The 22,443-nt window shown below is 32.6% G+C and overlaps 1 protein-coding gene across 2 annotated transcripts; it reads right to left on the bottom strand.

Annotated features, from left to right (window-relative positions):
- Window positions 1-11,724: 11,724 nt before the first annotated feature.
- Window positions 11,725-17,975, bottom strand: LOC147404201 (protein DETOXIFICATION 46, chloroplastic-like). Of its 2 annotated transcripts, none has more exons than XM_086440059.1 (7): window positions 16,385-17,975; window positions 14,627-14,764; window positions 14,478-14,546; window positions 14,240-14,350; window positions 13,819-13,947; window positions 12,462-12,559; window positions 11,725-12,362 (listed from the first exon to the last, which is right to left on the bottom strand). In XM_086440059.1, the coding sequence occupies exons 2-7, from the start codon at window positions 14,636-14,638 to the stop codon at window positions 12,251-12,253; spliced, it is 531 nt and encodes a 176-aa protein (XP_086296185.1). In that variant the 5' UTR covers window positions 14,639-14,764; window positions 16,385-17,975; the 3' UTR covers window positions 11,725-12,250. The 2 variants fall into 2 exon arrangements, with proteins under 2 accessions (XP_086296185.1, XP_086296186.1); XM_086440060.1 differs by having other exon boundaries at window positions 14,627-16,770; window positions 16,894-17,975.
- Between the last annotated feature and the right edge of the window lie 4,468 nt (window positions 17,976-22,443).

Here is a 22,443-nt window from a genome sequence, read left to right as displayed (position 1 = left end):
ATGAGGGTAACACCCGACAGAGGAGAAAGGTAACATACCCTTATTTCGTTCAATCGGTTTGAAAGAGGAGAGGGACGCCGCACTAAATATGTTGAAAATGAGGGACGGCGCTATAATTAATTTATAACTTTATAAAATAGTCAAATTAAATCTGATCCGTTCATTTGCGTTAAATCTGACGGCTTAAATATGTTTGCCAAAATGTTTGTCAAAATGTTTTGCGCCGAACGCCTCCCTATATATATATATATATATGCAAGGATAATCTCTAACATTTTGTCTTATATGGGTAAAAAGTTTTGGAATGGGCTGAATTTTTTGTGTGGATGATCTCTATGGTGAGAGGATCATCCTTACAAAAAATCAGCCCATTTCAAAACTTCTAATCACATCAAAAGTGATTTTATAAAAATCGGACGGTTCATGATTCTTCAACTTGTAAACTAGAGTTAGAAGTTTTGAAATGAGCAAATTTTTTTTTAAGGATGATCTCTTCACCATAGAGATCATTCTTACAAAAAATCAGCCCATTCTGAACCTTTTAGCCCATATAAGACAAAACACATTGTAGCTTTATGTGTATGTGGATCTCAACCCTCTATATATATATATATTTTTATGGGTAAGTTGGACTTGAACCCACGACCTCAAAATTGCTTTGCAATGTCAAACCACTTTGCATTATGGTTCAGTTTGGTAATCGGTTTTTTTTTTCTTCTATTTAATTGATTGTTGCTACACATAGATATAGTAGATAAGTTTCTTATCCTTCCTCAACAATCTAGGTTTATATGATTTACAACATATTGTGAACAATTTTCATTTTGAATTTTTGTAGTCAATAAAATGTTACTATTTATTTCACTAGTTGTAGCCACCTTTTAAATTTTAAATTTCAGTTTAAATATAATTCCTATTTTCAAATAATCCAATCTATTAAGATATCTCTAGAGTAAATTTAAAAAAAATATATATATGAAAAAACAAATAACTTTTGATATCTCTCGTTTTGTTTTCTTTTTTCTTTTGATCTTATAATTTTTTTTATAAATATTTGTGTCCCATTAGCTCATTAATGTTTATTTTATGTAATAGATTCACAAACTAAAAGCAACACAACTGAATTTTAAAAAAAATGATTAATTGCGATATATTTAGTCATACGTCCCTGCATTTTGGTAAATATTTGAGATACATCACCTTATTTTTGACTTGGTGACCCTTGACCTTGGTATTTTCTTATTGACTGAAAGATGACCCAAATCCCTGATCTTCAACCTTTTAGCTGCGTTCGATTGCTCATGGAAAATGGCTGGAAATCCACTTCCATCGTAAATCACATTCATTTGTTCCAACCCGATTGATGGAACATTAAAGTTCATGTGCCTGATCCATTTGGGCCATAATTTAATTTATATGGGTCTATTGCATTTTTTTTAAAGAGAGATTTACACTGCAGACCTAACCGTTGCATTTTTATTAAATCCCTTGAAATTCTGATAACTCTAAGGGAACACTACCTGCTTTCTTGACTGCGGTCTCCTTCAACAGATTGATGTAACCTGCTAAAAATGAGCTTATTATTCTCATATTTAACCTAATATCTTCAACCACTTGGGTAAAATATCTTACTCTAGTTTTCAACCTCAATATCAACGTACTTTAACCTTCAAATCTTAAAAGATAGGAAAATCCTTGGGGGACTTTCTTTTTCACTGTGATTCTCAGTGCATTGATGCCATAGTCATAGATGTCTTTCATCGAGATATGAGTAAAAAGCATCTACAGTTATGTGCCCACCTCCACGTCAGAAATGTGAGAATCACAGAGTACATCCCAAAGTCACCCCAGCATAACTCAAATAGTTTTTTTTTTTAAATATATTATTGTACGAGTTGACTCATCAGAGACAACTGAGTCACTTCCATAGCCGAGACGAGATGTCGAGCTAAGTTTTGAAACATGACTCCAATTTACAGATAATTATTATTATTCTTTAAGCAATTGAAAATTGTTAATGAAAAAAACATTAAAACCATAGGAATCGCCCAAGATTTTTGAAAAATAGGGTCGAGTCTTCCCAGATCTTGTGCGAGACGAGACGTTGAACTGAGTTTTGAAACCATGACTCCAATACATTGATTATTGACATTTAAACAATTCTTTGTTAATGGAGAAACATCAAGACCATTCGAATTGGCCATCGTCAGAGTCGTCTCGTTCATCTCGTCAGAGTTTGGGCTTTCTATAACTCTCATTTGGTCTCTTCCAAGACTCAGACGACACGTCCGATTCGTCTCGTTCTCTCAAACAGTAAGAAAGAAAGAAAGAAAGAAGAAAATATGCATTAGAACTTCAATCTCAGACCAAAATTCGAACAATCAAAGTATATAATATTTTATTTTATTAAAGAAGCATCTCTCAGACTCTCACACATACCACACATACTACAATGATGATGAAGAAACAACAACAACAACAACAACAACAACGTACTACAAAAACAGAAGAAGAAGAACATAATCATGGTTATGGATCCTCTTCAGATTTGCAAAGATGATGAAGAAACAACAACAATAACAACAACGTACTACAAAAACAGAAGAAGAAGAAGAACATAACCGTGGTTATGGATCCTCTTTAGATTTGCAAAGGCCGCCGAGGCTATGGATCACGTTCTTCAACCTTTTCCCAATAAGAGAGAAGATCTTATGTTTGATTCTTCCTCTAACAGGAGGAATCAGAACAGAGCTGTGTTTCTTTCTCTTCATCCCTTCGCTTATAATTGATTCAGACGCCTTTTTCTCCATCTTCATCTTCGTCTCTATCTATCACTTCCTTCTCCTCTTATGAATATAACGCTAAGTCTACTTTGGTCAAAGATAGATTAAATTCCAGGGGAGGAGATCCTCTGTAAGACTTGTCGAAGGTTGAAAGTGTTCGACATCACATACACGTTAAATCTAACCACTTAAATTTAGGAGTTTATTGACCGTCCATTTTCAAACACTTGATGAGACAAAAAAAACAAGTGTTTTTCCGATTTTCTTTTCAAATCTGATCCAAAACACGAGTAGAAGAGAGATGAATTGTTATTTTTGTTAAATCTGATATTTTATTGAATGTAGAACAAGAGCTACAGAGAGACATAATTGCAACGGCATACAGATAATCTACTCCCTAAAAGTCGGAGGGTTTCGTCATCCCACGTACTAAGAGGCAATCTTTGGGGTCGGCAGTCAATCATACTGTAGATGGTTTTCCTCGTATCGCGAGGAAACACACCTATGTCGTCCCACGTCCGATTTGTGAGAATCGCAGTAAATACCGTCTTCCAACATTTTCCTTATGTACAGCTCCTACTTGTAAGGTTTTCAAAGTACTACTCCAATTCATGTGGATAGGATTACTCGAGGCAAAAATCTTTAATCGAGTTGACTCACCAGAGTCAATGGACTAGACTAGGCCGAGCTTTAAATGGGTTAAACGTTTTTAGGCTAAAAAATTAGGCCTAACTCAACCCATCTAAATATCCGGTCAGACCAGACTTAAAAAATAAAACATTAATCCAAGTCCGATCCACTTCCACGAACATTTGGACAATTTATGGGTCGGGCCAAACTCATTTTCAAAGACACTACGAAGGTAAGGGGATCATTATTAATTTATAATAAGATTATTATATATTATTTTTGATATAGTATAACTGGTTGAGCCACCCGTCGGGGCCTACATTCAAAATCCAAACATATTATTAAATAGGCTTAGACTAATCTCATTCGATAGCTAAATGGACTTAATAACTAAATCCCAACCCAATCCATTGTGGGTCGGGTTGGATTGGGTGCCAAAGTCTGACCCATTGACAACTCTCATATAAATCATTTAACTCATTTTACATTATTTATGATCTAGATTACTATTTAAATACTTATTATTTTTTAGTAAAATAAGGTGATTAGAATTGATCAAAAAAATGGGTTGGATTTTATCCGAAATTCAAATGATCCGAATTTAACGAGTTTGGACTCTTAGAGTAGATCCGAAGAAAAATATGGGTCGGATATAGGTTAATATTACTTAACCCGAGTTGGATCAGGGTCAAATACGGATGCATCCCTATATCTGCCTAGATTCTAATGATATATTATTTTGAAAAAGGACGGCTACTAAATTCCTAAATTTAAAATTAAAATTTAATGGTAGAAAATAACTTTTTATAAGTTTTGGTTTCTTCAAAATTTATAGAATTTCGTCAACTACGTATACGTGACATCAGATCATGTTTTGGATGCTATAAAATGATCAAAACAATCTTTAGTAAGATTGAAAATCTTGCTAAGTTAGTAAGGCTAGACTTACTCTAAATCTTAACATACTGTTTCATTCTAAAAACCGAATTTTCTTGCTGAGTCATGTATATTAATCATTTAACTCACTTTCACTACTTATTAAATGAATTTTATATTTAAATAATTATAAAAAAATATTTGATCATAAAATCATATTTATTTAATATAAGAATAATTAAAATTAATAATTTGTAAAAATAACCAAATTGACTCGACCGAGTCAATGTCAATCTTACCAAAACACAAGGGTTGAAGGTTTTTTAAAATTTCTAAACTCCAACTCCGATTAACTTCCACTTTCAAACACACCAGGAACGAAACCATACGATATAAGTGGAACATACATCCCTTGGCGCAATGCGCACCCCTATGGGTTGACAATAGACTCAGCTTGGAGCCCTTACTCCTTTGCACTAATGCTAGGGGGACATTGGATTTATTGCAATTCTCACATTTCTGACGTGGAGGTGCACACGTAACCGTGGATGCTTTTAAATTGTATCTTGAGGAAATAATCTACGGTTACGTGTGCACCTCACGTCAAAAATGTGAAAATCACAGTAAATCCCAATGTCACCCTAGCACGACTCTACTACTCTACAGTCTCCATATCATATAGAGTGGTGATAATGTGACTTCCCCACATGTGGCATACTCAAAATACTCTACTAATATGGCATGTGCTAGAATCATATAGTTTATACCTCGGGTTACACATTTGCATATCCCATAAATATGTACAATTGTGTATCTCGAGGAGTAAATATTTATGATTTTAGTGCATGCCACATCAGAGAGTACTTTAAATATGCCACGTGGGGAGTCAGAAAATCATTACTCTTATCATATATAACATGGTTAGTAAAAAAAATCTTTCTTAATGTCATGATAAAGCATCGCACTCAAATCATCTAAGATCAATAGAGAAACATTTTCCTAATTAATTTAGTAAAGATTTGAGCCTTACTAAGGGTCGTTTTGCATAAATGGATTCCTACTTTAGCAGTATAACACTGCAACTCTCTAGGTTTCTCCAATGGATTACCAAACTTCCACTTCACCCCCAAATTTAAAATTAAAATTCAACTATGAAAATGAATTTTTTTGGGATTTGTCTTTTAGAATTTATAGAATTTTATCCTCTACAACCCTAAAACATTGGATCATGTTTTTGGATGCCACAATTGGAACCCAAGGATCCTTAGTGAGGATGAAATCCTTACTGCCTTAGTAAGGCTAGTTGGACTCGATAAATATCTAAATTTTCAAGAACAGCCTTCCAAACTGTCAAACATCAAGATTAATGGTTTATAATAATTGATCTTGATGATTGTAAAATGTTAACTCAATTATTGGAACCAAGGGTAGGTCTCAATGATTTAAAGTATAGGTCTCGACCATTTAAATGATCAATCTCAATGATTGGAAAGGGCGTGCGAGGATCTTAAAAAAGAAAAAGTTTACTAGTTGGATTATCAACGTACCACCCAAAAATTAGAGGGTATCCAGAAAGAAAGCCTTCCGTCAGATTCATTAAATAATGTGCCATCTCTTATAGATAGGACTGTCCATAGGACGGGTTCATGTCTACTTTGGTTGAGCCCTAACTGACCATAAAGAGGTGAGTTCTACCTCAAAACCAAACCGATACTCCTATCGGGCTTAAGCTAACTAAGTCCTAGACCAGCCATAACTGGCTTGAGTTTGGTTCGGCTTGAATCAAAATGTTGAATTCAATAATTTTAATAAAATAAAATTCTACATTCAAAATAACTCTTTTTTCTCTCATGAAATCTGAAGGGCTTTGGTGTTGGATTGTGAATGTGGTAATCCTTTTGAACTCAACTTCCCTTAGTAAGATTTTAAGTAAATAAGGAAAGTGTTTTTCTAATATAAAAAAAGTGCTAAGTCATGAAATCTAATCACAGGCAATTTTTCGCATAGCTTGCCAACATTTTCTATTTCAATATAAAATATTTTATATTTAAGCAGCTTAGCACATATTTTTCTTAACCGCACATCTGTGTTCAACTAGTGAGAAACTGAGGATGTTGATTTCCAAGATAGAGATAGAAGTACAATATCAGGCTTTAAAAAAAAAAGGTGATTTTTGAACATCCCCCAAGTTTTTGTAAATATTAGAGTATATCTTTGTCCCGAAACTGATGGCCCACCCTCCCCCATCCCCACCCCCACCCCCACCCCCACCCCCAGAGGGTGTTGTAATTTTCAGGGCAACATTTCAGATTCCTAACTTCAGCAGTTCAACAAGGAAAATTCCAATTGTTTCATCACAAAATCTCACTAGAGGATTTACATTACATTTTTCTATTTTTCAATATCAAATGAATATATGAATAGATGATTTGAACTATTTTAAAATAAAATGAATAAATGATTTTAGAGCAGTAATAACATACAAAAAGTGTATGTCAACATGTATTAATTCCTCATTTAAAAAAGCTGCACTGAACTCATTGATCACATCCCAGACTTTCACTATCTGCCTCTCTCATAACATTACTCACCTCAGGAAGTTTCTGTCTCCTACAGTTCTCTCTCTCTCTCTCTCTCTCTCTCTCTCACATTTAACTTGAAGTAGCACTGAGAGTTATAGTTGAGAGCAGAAAACCATAGATGAATTTTCTTGTTATAAGAGTTTTAAACGAATTTATGGAATGTAGATGATAGAAGGAGAATTGTCGTAGAGATTTTTAAGAAAATACCTCAAATTTAACCAAGAATCTCTTTCCATCTCAACTAGACACAATCTCTCTCTCTTTGATTTTTTCCATTAAGGCCTTGCTTGCTATGCTGTAAATCAATTTTATTGGTGCTTGGTTATACAATGCAAATGATTTGCATGGATCACTTAAATTCTTAAGAAATTTCAGTAAATGATTTGCCACACAAAAAGTACTACAACCCATTTACAAAATTACAAAGAATTTTTTTTTTCTTTTTGCAAAGACTAATTAATCATAAAAAGATAAAAAAGATTCGTAAGAGATTTTCCAATGGTTATCAATCAATAGTAAATCATTCATTGCAAATCATTTGAAATGCAAATTATTTGTAATGTGCCTAACAGGCCTAAGTTAGGTTTATTTATGTATGTATAGAAAAAGAGCCAGACTGTTTGCACCCAGCATTTGTGCTCATTGCACCCATCTAAAACATATTTTGGGGTCACTACAAAATATGAGGTATTTAGAGGCGGTTTTAAACTGTCACCAATTTCAACTAAACCGCCTCTAATATATTTAAGGGCAGTTTAGTCAAACCGCCAACTATAGTGGCGTTGCTGATTCCTTTTAGTGACACTACAACATTTTTAATATATAGCGACGGTTTATAACGGCGGATAATTTTATCCGACGCTACATATACATTTTTTGCAGCGGATAATATTATCCGCCTATATAGGTAGACTTTTTTGCAGCGGATAATTATATCCGCCGCTATAGAGACCCTCCACATATCCACACTTCATCCTCCCTACTTATTCAGTGCATATAGCAACGGATTAATAGATCCGCCACTAAAAAATAACCTTTTTTATATAATCAGTGCATATAGCAGCGGATAAATATATCCGCCACTAAAAAATAATCTTTTTTATATAAAAAATTATATTTAGTGAGTTCTTCTCTGTAGTATTTTTTTTAAAATTGAATCTAGCAGCGGATTAATATATCCGCCACTAAAAAATAATCTTTTTTATATAAAAAGTTATATTTAGTGAGTTATTCTCTTTTTTTAAAATTGAATCTAGCAGCGGATTAATATATCCGCCACTACAAAATAACATTTTTTTTATATAAAAAGTTATATTTAATGAGTGCTTCTATTATAAATTTAATCGAGCAGCGGATTAATATATCCGCCACTAAAAAATCAATTTTTTTATATATATATAAGATTATATTTAATGAGTCTTTTTATCATATTTTTTTAAAAATTGAATGTAGCAGCGGATTATTATATCCGCCGCTAAATTTTTTTTAATTTTTTAATATAAAAAATTATATCTAGTAAGTTCTGTTTATCAAATTTTTTTAATTGAATATAGCAGCGGATTAGTAAATCCGCCACTAAAAATCAAAATTTTTTTTATAAATGTAAAAAATTATGTTTAGTAAGTTTTTCTCTTTATGAAAATTTTTTTAAATCGAATAATAGCAGCCGAATATATGTTCCGCAGTTGCAGAGTTAATTTTTCTACATTTCTTACGTCAATTTATAGCAGCGGATTTATATTTCTGCTGCAGTAGGTGCGTTTTACTGTAGCGGATATATTTATCCGCGGCAACACTCAACCCTTTAAAACATTTGTTGCTACACTCAACCCGTTAAAACATTTGTTGGAGCGGAAAATACAATCCGCCTCTAAAAGTTTCTAAATGAAAATATCACAGCGATTTTATCACACAGTTTTATCTATTTTACTTCATATGCTCTAAACTGAACATTTAGTAGCCTCCACAAATGCTACTTTTCGGGTGTATTTAGTTTCCACAAAACTTGACCTTGAAAAATAAGAAATTTAGTGGAAAAATTGAAATGCTTGTACAAACTGAAAATTGTACTTGTGGTAATGATCGAGTGAGTGGTGTAGAAGTATCACACTTGTGCTCTGCAATGCTAAACCATGAACAACTCTTGTAGCTGATGACCTATAAATCAGTGTATATTCTAGAATACCCACGCACACACTTATGTAACATCCTTATACGTTGCAATCATTCATAGAGTACATGATTCATTTTCATACTATTTCATCCATGTTTTCAAAAAGGTCCATTACAATTACTTAATTCTTTCTCTCCAATTCCATTCATATGGCCTTGAAAGAGATACCTATGAGTACTTATTGAGAAACTACAAGATGGGACTGGTATCTAGTTTGCCATTTGACATAAATTTTACTTATAAAACAATTTGATTTTAATATATAGCTCAGTCAATGTCATTTACCATTCAGTTTGCAATTTGAATAGAGGTGCACCATTTTACAGACGTGGAACCAATTGCCTTCTTTAGAATTGTCAATCCAATAATAAAAACCAATAGATTCTAACTTAGGGTAGTAATCTGGTTAAATGTTTGACATAAATTTTTAGGTGGGCCATTCATATTGGTAGAAACATACAACTTATGTTTCCTTAACACACACAAACCACTTTACAAATTTATAGCAGCTCACCCTTGTTTTTTCAGTAAAATTTCGAACCGTTCCTGATGTCACTATCTGTTTGTTAAGGTTCATGACATCTGCCTACCCAACAATTTTCATCTGTAAATGTACTTCATTTGCTTACCCAATTTAATACAAAAACATAATTGGTTGTAAGTTCCAGAAAACTTTGATACATTTGGCTACTTTTTAATCTGGGAATTGTAGAAAACTAACCACCTATGGTACTAATACTTAGCTTTCTTATCTAAATCTGAAAAATTCAATGATATTAAATGTCCTAGAATAGGGGAACAACTAGCCAAAGCTTAGATGAGATTTCTTAAGCTTTTGTGTGCCATAGCTTCTGGTTTTCCTCTTTGGGTGGCAAAAAACCTCTTGCTTGGAAAGATTAGCACTTTTATTATGCAAAAATCACTTTGTATAATAAATCCTTATTGTGCAATAAGTCCACACATACTCAAACCGGAGTAACCACTTTTCTATTATACATAATGTTTTGTTTTTTGTTTGGCTGTTCACAGATCCCGAAATGCAAGAGCAGATAGAGAAAACCCTTTATAGTGGGCATGCTTCATATGCAGTTTCCTTAGCGGTATGAATGCTTTTGTAGATATCCTAAATCATCATTGTGATCTCCAAACTACCATTCTTTTTTGTCAATATAGTCTTGACTCTTGAATAAAGATGTTAGTTTAAACTATAAACATGTGCAGTTCTTTGGTGATTTACTTATGTATTAGTGCGAGATTAATAAAAGTTAGTGTGGCAATAGTAGCTCTCTTATATTATTTATTTTAAAGTTATCAATCTGTACAGGTTGGGGGACACAGGTTAAATGTATATATATATCTATATATATATAGGGAAATGTTCAGCAACAAACATTTTGACAAACATTTTTCAAAACATGGGTTAGAGGTTTTGGAATGGGCTGATTTTTGGTGAGGATGATCTCTACGGTGAGGAGATCATCATCACCAAAAATCAGCCCATTCTAAACTTCTAACCCCATCAAAACTGATTTACAAAAAATGGACGGTCCACGATTTTTCAACTTGTAAACTGGGGCTAGAAGTTTTGGAATGGGCTGATATTTGGTGAGGATGATCTCCTCACCGTAGAGATCATCCTCACCAAAAATCAGCCCATTCCAAAACCTCTAACCCATGTTTTGAAAAATGTTTGTTGCTGAACGGGACCCATATATATATATATATGAAAAAAAATTACAGCAGTGAATACAAATTTTGTCTTTATATATTGTTTTTGAAGGATATATAATAATTTTTTTTTAAAAAAAAGAGCGCATAGCAGCGGATTTTAATATCCGCCGCTATATGTGTTATATATATTTTTAAAAAAAATTGACCTATAGCAGCGGATTTTAGTATCCGCCGCTATATGTGTTATATATTTTTTTTAAAAAATTGACCTATTGCAGCGGATTTTAATATCCGTCGCTATATAAATTATATTCTATTTATTAAAAATCCGACCTATTGCAGCGGATATTAATATCCGCCGCTAAAGGTACTACCTACAACAGCGGAATACATTATCCGCTGCTATAGTTAGCGACGGAGGATTCAACGACGGATCGTTGGTTCCGCTGCTCATCGCCGCAATAGCTTTTACCGGCGGAAATATTACCTTGTAGCGGCGGAAAAATCCGCTGCTGTAGATCAAAAATGTTGTAGTGTGACCAATTAAAGGTGGTTTTAAAACCGCTTCTAAATAATGATTTAATGGCATTTTTTTAAAATATTTTTAGAGGCTATTTAAAAACCACCTCTAATAATAATAATTTAATGGCGGTTTAAAAACTGTCTCTAAAGAATATGATTTAATGGCGGTTCTTATGTTTTAGAGGCTATTTGAAGACTGCCTCTAATAATAATAATTTAAGGGCAGTTTTAAAATCGCCTCTAAATATTGTTATTTAAGGGCGATTTTTATATTTTAGAGGCAGTTTGAAAACCGTCCCTGATAACAAATTAGTTTAGAAAAAAAAAAAACAATATTAGAGGCAGTTCAAAATCGCCTCTAATGTTGTAAAAAAAATTTAATAAAATATTAATTCCAAAATAAAACCTACAATTATATAAAGAAAAAGAACTGCTATTAGCACCACAAATTTCAATTATAACTTGTTTATAAAAAGATACCACAACCTGTAAATGAATATTTTACCAAACATAAATTACAATCTACCAAACATGCATCTACAAAATCTAAAAACAAATTATGTATTCACGAATATTTTCACTATAAAAAAAGAAACAACTCTATGAATTATAAATAAATGTGATCTGTTTCTTGGATTTAGTGTGCACTTAATGCCAATCATCTCTCATACTCCACCCCATCTCTATGCTCACTCTAGCAAAATAAAATGGTAAAGCCATAAATCATGTGCAACCAAAACATACCTTAGAATCTGCCATTTGCAATGATCTCATGGATGGCGTCATTGACAGCTTGATCCTCAAATCAAACAGGTAGCTTCATTGCTACCTGCTTGGGTCCATCTATCCCGAATGATAACCCAATTCCCCCCCCCCCCCTTTTTTTTTTCTTTCATGACCTCCTAAGGAGACCTTGCAGTAGATCTATCAAGTCTCCAGCCGAGTGGTCAACATGCTGCATTGCTAGATTCTGACATATAGCAGCACCCATAAAAGGAAATAATAAGCGCAATTCACCACACCTTAAGACGAGGTAACTTTAAAATTGCTTTTATACTCTCCCGTGACGTGGAGCCCTCTGGCCAGTCCAATCTACCCCTTCTCACATACTTCTTCGCGTGCCAGCTGAATAATAAACATATATAAATATATACATAAGGGGATCTAACTACCAGATTTATATAAATTTAGTAGAATGAAAAGGGGCTTCAACGAAATACACACTTTACTCTCTTCAACATGTGCATAGGCAATGGGCCTAAAACCCTCTCCATCATGGCTAGCTGTTCCAAATTCTCATGGGTCTGAAACAGTGCTACTCCCTACAACAAAAATAATAAAAAAATAAACATTATGTTTGACTTAGGATTTTGCTCTCTAAACCTCATATATCATATAGATGGATAACACACCAACCAGCAATTTGGAAATACACCCAAAAAAAAAAGCAAATAGTTAAATAGCCTACCGAGCATAGCTCTACAAGTATATACCCAACACTCCATATATCACAAGAGAATAGCTTTAGCTTTCACCGAGAAGTTCAAGAATTCTAGTCTAAGGGTGATATTAACCTAACAAATGAGCAGAACCTATGCATTAATGGTACGTAAAGTTAAGACAAGTTTTGATGTCAATTCTTATATATCTACTCCTGAAAATCAGTGAGATTTGAGAATGCCGTTCTCCTCTAATAGTGATAATTCAGAAAATTTCTAGGTGGTTGAGGGAGTATGAATTGCTAATTGAGATGAAAAAGTTGTTAGATAACGAGATGTTTTATTTTTGCTGAAAGTGTGAATCCCTATCAAAACAGTGTTTGTTCCCTACATTTGCCAGGTATGTTGTTCTAATCTGAAAGATGTTGATGGAGCATGCCTAGGTAATTACCCAGCAATACGAGGTGATGGTGAGCTGATTAGAAACCATAAAGGTGAGCTTGGTTGGATTCAATACTTTATTTGGATTCTCGTCAATAAATAAAGTTGAAAATTTTGAACTCTATATGAAGGAATCAAACTGATCATCTCATATAGCTTTCTGCAGGCCTTATGTTCAAGATAGATTCTACATTGATTTATAATGCTCCTAATAGATTCTCATATATTTTTTATTTGAGAATGCCATTCTCCTCCAATAGTGTTAATTCAGAAAACTTCTGGGCACTGTTCGAAATGCTACCTTCATGTCAAACTAGATCTTCCACATGGGGCTTTGTAATAAAATGATAATCCACAAATATAAGTAATGCAAAGGCTTTTCATTCTAAGCATGAGAAAGGCAGTGGGATGGTGATATAAATGTTGGTAATGCCTGTAAAGTGAGAATCACACAGTAAGTCAATGTGGCTTTTCACTCTAAGCATGAGAAAGGTTGTGGGTGTAAAATTGGAAATCAATCTATGTTTTTTACTAAAAAAAATACTAAAAGCAAACCAATCTTTCTTTCAAGTACAATTTCACAAAAAAATTTCTTCTATGATATCCCTCCACTAGTCACCAAATCAACAAATAAGAAAAGAGGAAAATTTGGTTGCTTACAATGACCAAGAAAATAAGAAAATTGAGAGAACAAAACTAACCTCTCCGACAACCTCATTGTCAGATGTAAAGATATTAGGCAAAAACCAAGCAACGGATGTTCCAACAATTCCTAATATTGATCCAGTTATGGCTCCAATTATCACAAGTGACTTCAGAAGCATTCGTGCCTGTTTGAAATTGTATACCAATTAGTAAGCACTCAACAAAAAGAAGATCATACTCGAAAGAGAGAGTGCAATTACAACAACTTCTCAAGAAAAATGTATTTGTACCAAATTCATCCATCTTCTTAAAACAGAAATGAAAACCTAAAATGCCCATATTGCCACGAATAGCATGTATGTTTTTTCAAATAAATGCCCAATAGAAGTCTTAGAAATAGACAATGGTAGAAGCAAGTACTAAAACATTAAAATATAGTATTGGATGCGGCATTGAAGGAGAATGAACAATAGTAACCTTTGTCAAACTTCGATTAGTTCCGAAGATCAACTCATGTATAAATGGCTGTGCAGTTTGAGAGAGGGGTTCACCCCATACAGTACACATGCAATACACTTGAATCATCACCTTCAGTGGCATAATAATTTTGTTAGACACACATCTAACAGAGTTGTTTACGGATGAGAACCAAATAACAAAAAATGATACAAATAACTCAAAACTGTAGAACTGGAAGAGTGAGTAAAATAAAAACCTGATGAGCTGCAATGGTCATTGTACCCATAAATGTAGCAAAACATGTAAGGAGGGAATAGAAGGCCACCTGAAATAAAGGTATTATTTATAGTGAAATAACTACATGTGACCAGAATACAAATAGATAACCACCTAAATGAAATGAACCTTAGAAGTCATTGTTACGAACACTAGCGCTGCAAGCTCAAAAATTTACAGAAGTTCCTCGGGCGATTGAATAGATATAGAGAAAGCATTAAACCCTTTCTTGTTCAGAGCTTCAATCATCATAAAACCTGTAACAACCTGAAACATGCACTTGTAAGTCACAATATCGAAAGAAAGGGAATCACGTATAAGTTTGATCGCAACATCGTCTCAACATGACGATACACTTGTAAAACGTAACCCATTCATAAAGCATGTGTACTTGTGACACCATTGTTGCCCATGCAGCGCCAACGTTGACATAGTCTAAGGAACAACATAACACAATATCACCAATGCCTTCAAAGGTCCCCAAGAATCTTTCATGCCCAAACTAGGTACCACGAGACACATGAGAATATGGATTTAGTAATAATTAGAATGCTCAAAAAATTCATTTATTTTTAGCATAGACATTGTTGTAGATACGCATTTCCCAGAAATGTCAGCAAATCTACCTATACATATGTCTTATCAACTACCAATATGAAAAGACACGTTGAATTCCAAAAGACAAAATTCTACCTATACATATGCCTTATTAAGTTACTATGAAGTGCAAAAAAAAATAAAAAAAAATAAAAACAGAAATTATTTGTGTCAATTGGTATGTTAGCAACCTACCAACATAAGAGAAGCTCAACGGACAAAAAATGAAGCTTAATTAACAATAATTCTTCGTCGACCACTACCCTCTAACTTCACAAACCACTACACCTTCAACAAAGAGTTACTTGTACTACCATAGACCTATCTAAAAAGGAAGAAAGAATGCTAATATCTAAAACAAAATGTTTCTATTAATGATGAAATAGACAATAGACCAAGCCGATATGCCATCATAACCCCTTTCAAATATAACATCTCTCACATCCTTCTCTTCTGCCCTGCCATCAGGATTGGAACTGATTTTTTATTAGATTCCTCGCAAAATTGGAGAGGTTTATGACTTTTATCACCCTATAACTCAAGGTGCTGTTAAAGCATCCTTTCCAAGTTAGTACCTATAGGATGATGTGTATTTAAAAATTCTACCCATGGAATCTAATTATATTTGTTTTTGTTCCCATGCATTTTTCTATTACAAAAACGGAAACTACAATAGCAATTTTAACCAAAGCTCAAACAACTCAACATCAACCAATTTAATAATTCATCAAGAAGAAATAAACCACAATTCAGTTAGGAATAAAAAAAATTTCAAAAGACTAAGAAAGCCAAGGAGTACATACATGATCATAGCAAACTATTATCTTACTTATTTAAATTTGTTTTTCTTACAAAATTAGCACAAAAATCTTTTACAAAATGAAACTTACTTCAAACTTATTCCCTCCACCCATTACATACAAGCTTAGTTAATCTGAACTTAAAGCAAATAAAAAATTTAATACAGATCTGAGAGTAAACTTGATAATCTGAGTGAATTCTCAGATTTGATAAGCAGAATTGGGGAGTGATGGTCTCTTGAAATCTGATTTTGTCCAATTGAATATTAGTTAGCTATAAAAATGAGAAATTAGGGTCTTGGTTTGAAATTGAACCAAAAATTGAATTATAATCATAGAAATTGGGATTTTGGTTTGAAATCAAACCAAAATTTGAATCAACGCTATAGAAATTAGGATTATACAGAAAAATCAACAAAATATGCAAAAAAATCTAGGATTTAGGGATCAATTGAAGAGAAAAATTAACAAAATATGTATGAAAACATACCTAAATTTTCGAGGTTGAAATCAGATCGGATCTGTTTAGTTGAACCCTCATGCGTTTGAGAGATCGAGAGAGAGAGAGAGAGAGAGAGAGAGAGATCGATAGAGAGGCAGAGAGGTAGAGAGAGATCGACAGAGATAGATCTGTCGAGTATGAGATGAGAGAGAGACAGAGGCTTCGTGCAATCTAAACTAATTAAAAAATTGCAAAGTGAGCCTAATCAATTAACTACAATAAGAAAATTAAATGACATTCATACTTAGTGCAATCTAAACTAATTAAAAAATTGCATGTAAGCATAAATTAGGGAACTCACCAATATAAAAAATGGTTTAATTCTGAACTAGACATTCATTTGAGCTCCAATGTCACAAGATTGTCACGGGATTCTTTTGAGCTCCATTGCATTTACAAACAATGTTAGAACACAAGTATGAAATCAAAATGAACATTAATTGAATAATTCATTGCAAATTAAATAAATAAATAATTAAACTATGAAATTGACATACCGATGAACGCTTATTAAATCATTCATTGCAAACTACGAGCTCCAACTTAGTAATGTTCAAAATCAGGTTTACATAATCATTATTTTAAAATAAGAAAAATAAAGTTAATAATATTCAACTAAATTAAATTCAAGATCTTCTTAAAACCTATCACAAACATTCAAAAATCAATCAGATTCATGTAAATATCTTCAAATAAAAATACAAGGGTAAAGTCAGAAAACTCATGACCCAACTTAAAATATTAGATGGATTCTCTTCTAATTAACTAGTTTTAGTATTGTGAGTCTGGAAATAAAAAAAATTAAACCAGTAAGGAATTATGTTTGTTAGTCCTTCTAAAGAAATTTTACTGAGTTAGATTAGATAATTGAGACTTCTTGAAGTCAACCATTAGGATTTCATGAGAACAAGAAAATTAGATATACATAAATATTTTTCACTAACCATGGAGACCACCTTAGGAGTATTTGAAAATAAAAAATGTTTTAAGAACCAAATTTGAGAAGAGAAAGAGTGGATTTACAATCGATGAAGAGCTGAATAGTTCACAATCCATCCCAAACTACTCAAATCCACAAAATTTCAAACAAAGATTAGAATAAAATCTCTAAAACATCCAATCTCAAACTAAAACTAAAAATCTTAGAAACAAAAGAAGAGATCATCAATGAGGATCTAAAATTACCTATAATCTTTAATGTTGTTTGAACTTTGAAAATTTAAAGAGAAATCAAAGAGTGGGAGAGGAAGATGGTTGCAAAAAGGAGGATCAAAGAGTGAGAAAAGGGAAATCATGCCCAAAAATAAGGATTCAAAGTAAGAGAGATAGAGAGAGAGTATGAGACAAAGGAAAAGAGGGAGATCGAGAGTTTCTAGGGTTCCCACGAGAAAATCACCCCCAAAAATCAAACAGAGAAATCGTTGGACCAAAATAAACCTAGATTTGTCAGCGGTTTCGCAATAATTGCCTCTATTTTCTAATCTTTTGTGGCGTTTCTCACCAAATGCCACTGATTTAGTCTCTTGGTAGGCGGCTAATCTAAAACCGCCATTGATGTTGCTGTTTAGGCGACGCTTCACTAAATCTCCCCAAAATAAGGCCTCTAAAAGCCCCTTCTTTTGTAGTGGGTGGGATGTATCCCAGAAAGTAGGTGCACTGAGCATAAAGATGGGTGCAAATAGAACATTCTAGAGAAAAGGGAAAATTACTTTACATAAGGCAGCGAAAACAAACCATGAGATCAACCAGTCAAATTGTCAGTCTCGACAATTTGTATACTTGATCGCAATGATACATGTTCAAATGTTGAGATTGACGATTTATTGTCGGTTGTAAAAGGCTGTTTTTGATAATTTGAATTTTCAATCTCAACAATTCATGTTCAATCATCTAGATCCATGATTTAAAGTCATTGATAATTGATATGGATGATTTTAAAAGATCAAACTCAACTATTGGATCAAAGGTTGATCTCAATGATTTGAATTGTCTATCTTGATGATTTGAATCATTGATCCCAACTATTGAAAGGGGGTGAAGGGCCATTAATTAATAAAAAAGTTTTATTAATTGGAATATGGAGTTATCTGAAAAAATACAGGGTAAGTAATTTCCCCTAGTTGTCTTTATATATTTGTAACTCCCTTGGAAAAATATATAATGGAGATTCACTTCTCCTTGATTTAATTTTGGTATGTCTAGATCTAGTTTGATGAGACCATGCTATTTTTGTTAATTACATAGTTACATTTTTTTTTTTTAAGTTGAAGATTTGAACCCTAAATGTACCCAAACTTTTTTATTTTTCTTTTGTTATTTTACTGAATTCACGGACGAACTAATATTCCAAATGAGTCCTCAAATGACTCCATGATGTGGACAAGTTTAAGAACCGTAAATCCGTATGCCTCTGGATACACGATTCACTTGGGATACACTTTTTTTGGGGAAGTGCAATAGTGTATCCCAAGGCATTCAGATCAACGTACTTGAACTTGTCATGCCATAGAGTCATTTGAGTATGCCACCTGGTGAGTCATATTATCACGACTCTCTTCCAAATTTAAGCTAATAACAAATTTCTATGTACACCAATTTGCTATAGATTAAGATTGATATTTATGGTTATGCAAATGCATGTAAAATATTTGCCTCTTGAGAAATCATTAGTAGTAGAAAGAGATCGAGATTCGATCAAGGCCTCTGAACGACACACATTCAATAACAAATGATAGGCATATATGATAATGATTTTTTAATTTTAATTCATTTTTTCCATTTTCTTCAAAATTCAAATGAACAATATTATTTTCACATCCGTTTGCCATTTATTCCTAGACATATTATGAATCTTTAAGAAATAACTTGAAAATAATAAATTGAAAAAATAAAAATATCAAAATTGACTTAATAATGGTACCTATGTCACAATTAATCATTTTTACAAAAAATACTAATTATGTTGTTTTTATTTTGCAAGCTATTACATGAGCCAAACATCCATGCGTTAATGAGACATAAATATAACAAAAAAAAAACTTGAAATTAAATTGTTCTAAGATTTTCATTTATCAAAAGAAATATATAATAAATAAAACAAGGGACACATCACAGTTCAATTTTTATTTTATTTTTAAAAAATAAGATTTGTAGTAACACTGAAATTAAAATTTTAAAAGATGGTTACAACTCGTGAAATTAACTCTAATAGTCTATTTGATTATAAAAATTCTATATGAAATTTGTCAACGAATATCTTTTAGATCTTATTATAACATATGAATCTAGATAGCCTAATGATTATTGGGAAATCACGTAGAATTTTGCTTATTTTAATATTCTTTTCTTTTCAGCCTTTTTTTTTTTTTTCTTGTTTCAGTTTGTTATTTACAAATTATTGATTAGAATTTAATAATGTTTCTAAGAGATATAACTAATGGAGGCAAAAATACTGAAAACCTAAGTGTAAATAAGAATAAAGAATAGACAAAATTGAAGTATCATGCTGACTCAACAAAACATAGATGTGAGTGCTTGAAAAAAAAAAACAAAACAAAACAAAAAGGTTAAAAAGAAAAGAAAAGCTGAACTCAACAGTAAACAACAAGTGGTGAACTCGATAATATATAGTGGTGAGTTCGACAATGAAATTGGTGGACTTGACAGTAAATAAAAAATGTTAAGTTCAACAATAAATAAAAATGAAGAACTCAATAGTAAATAGTGGCAAGTCCAACGGTAAAAATTGTGAACTCAACAATAAATAAATAAACGGTGAGTTTGCCATAATGAGGGACCATTTAGAAAAGAAAAGTTTACTAAATGTCCTGCTAATTAACTGTTGAAAACTTAGGGACTATTTTAAAAAAAAATCCCTCCACGAGGGTTCTTTAAATAATTTTTCCTATTTTAACTGTCTGTTATTGATATAAAATAGGAGAGATTCTATTGGGACACAAACTTTACTAACAACACACCAAAGCTTTTCAAATTTAAAAAGGGTAATTTCCCCCTTGACTTAAAGTCAATGTCCCTTGTTTTCGTTATGAATTAATGGTGAAAAGTTGATTTTATTTAAATTTTGATTTTGATTTAGTAATTCAAGTTTTGAAGGGCATTTTAAAAAAAATTATCTTTAATTCATCCAAAAAAGGCATTGACTTTTGATCAAGGGTGATAAATCTAATTTGGCATTTTGCATAAGGTGATCCTAATTTCGCCAATTTAATTTATCAAGTAAATATTGATAATTGTCTTATTTTTAGTTTGTTATTTCCAAGTTATTAATTAAAGTTTAATAATATTTTAGGAAAAACAGCAAGCAAAGGCTAAAATACTAAAATAAGTGTAAATGAGAATAGTAGTTATTAGTGTGATTTAGACATAGGTCCCCATGTTATATATTTAGTCATACGTCCCTGCATTTTGGTAAATATTTGAGATACATCCCCTTATTTTTGAATTGGTGACCCGTCACCTTGGTATTTTCTTATTGACTGAAAGATGACCCAAATTCCTGATCGTCAACCGTTTAGCGGCGTTTGATTGCTCATGGAAAATGACTGGAACTCCATTTCTATGGTAAATCACATTAAATTTGTTCCAACCCGATTGATGGAGCATCAAAGTTCATGTGCTTGATCCACTTGGGCCATTATTTAATTTAATTTTATTTATTGGGCTTTGGTTATGGGCCTATTGCACTTTTTTAAGAGAGATTTACTCGGCAGACCTAACCGTTGCATTTTTATTAAAAAAAACTCCCTTGGAATTCTGACAACTCCAAGGGAACCGTACTCTATGAAGTTTGTTACTCGAGACTGGATCCTCTGTAGCTCATTTCTCCTATAGCTCTAGTTCTACACTCTATAGAACACCACATTCAAGTGAAATAACAACACCACCATCTTGCATTCACGGTTTAGATAATATTTGAAAAAGAAAATTATCAAAAAAAATCTTTTTTTTTTCCAACCTTAATCAAGTGTTTGAAAATGGACGATCATTGTACTCTTATATTTAAACAATTGGATGTAATCATCTTAAGGATGTGGTACACCCTCAAACATTGACATGAGCTACAAGAGATTCGTGCTGCAAATGATCTACTCTCTTTTTACCCACCAAACTTTACTTTATCAAGTTTGTTACCCAACAAACCTTGTAGCAGTGATCCACATCATAAAAAATCACCGTTGAATTTTAATTTTAAAGTTTGGAATGATGTGACGATACATTTTCAAAGCCTTCCATGAAGTCAAAATTAAGAAAGGTGTTTAATATCGAGATCTATGTCCCTATAGTATCCCATCTTGCTTTTCAACATGACTAATTTTGGGGAGAATTGAAGGGTCTTTGGCTAGGTTGGATAGAAGGGCATTAGGTAATTTCTCATTACTATCTTATAGAAGACCAAAGTCAAAGGGTAATGTAATAAGTTTTAGAAAAAGGTCAAGATCCCTTGACTCGTAAGAATTGTTAGAGAATAAGATGCATTGTATTAAGATGCATGAGATACACTGTATCATTATTAGTGTATCTCATCACAAATGGAAGGTTGTGATGAAAGATAAATATCAATATATATTCTAGAATATCCTTCATCACAACTTTTCATTTGTGATGAGATACACAAACAATGATACAGCGTATTCTTTAACAAGAATGACTCAGGAAAATAAAAACACATGATCTCAATCCTTTAAATGCCAAATCAATAGTTGAGATTTATCTTCTTGATAAGTATCTTTGAGATTTGTGTTATCATAAATCTCAATCATTAGATTTTGTGTTTATAGGGTTGGGATCATGTCTTTTTTACATTATTCATTTTTAGGAGTCAATGGATCCCAACCCTTGAGAAAAAGGGTATTTAAAAGTGTAATGATTTTATAACTTAACATGACAAGGTGACTAAAAAATTCAATTGACGTGTCCTGTATAAGAGTCATAGATTTTTTCCTTTGGGATACACAACTGCACATCCCCATAAAACATGTGTAATTTTGCATTCCCAAGGAAAAAATCTACAATTCTTACACCTGCTA

This window comes from Akebia trifoliata, chromosome 4 (genome assembly GCF_017979445.1).
Source record: "Akebia trifoliata isolate Shusen 1 chromosome 4, ASM1797944v1, whole genome shotgun sequence".
Lineage (NCBI taxonomy): Eukaryota > Viridiplantae > Streptophyta > Magnoliopsida > Ranunculales > Lardizabalaceae > Akebia > Akebia trifoliata.
Note: the sequence above shows the minus strand (reverse complement) of the source record. Positions and strands in the feature narration are given on the sequence as shown.

Excerpts from the sequence above, each read along its gene's own strand:
- LOC147404201 (XM_086440059.1), bottom strand. Across the intron at positions 12,560-13,818 it reads ACAATGAGGTTGTCGGAGAG|GGAGTAGCACTGTTTCAGAC; the intron begins GTTAGTTTTGTT and ends TTTTTGTTGTAG. Across the intron at positions 12,363-12,461 it reads CACATGTTGAAGAGAGTAAA|CTGGCACGCGAAGAAGTATG; the intron begins GTGTGTATTTCG and ends TTTATTATTCAG.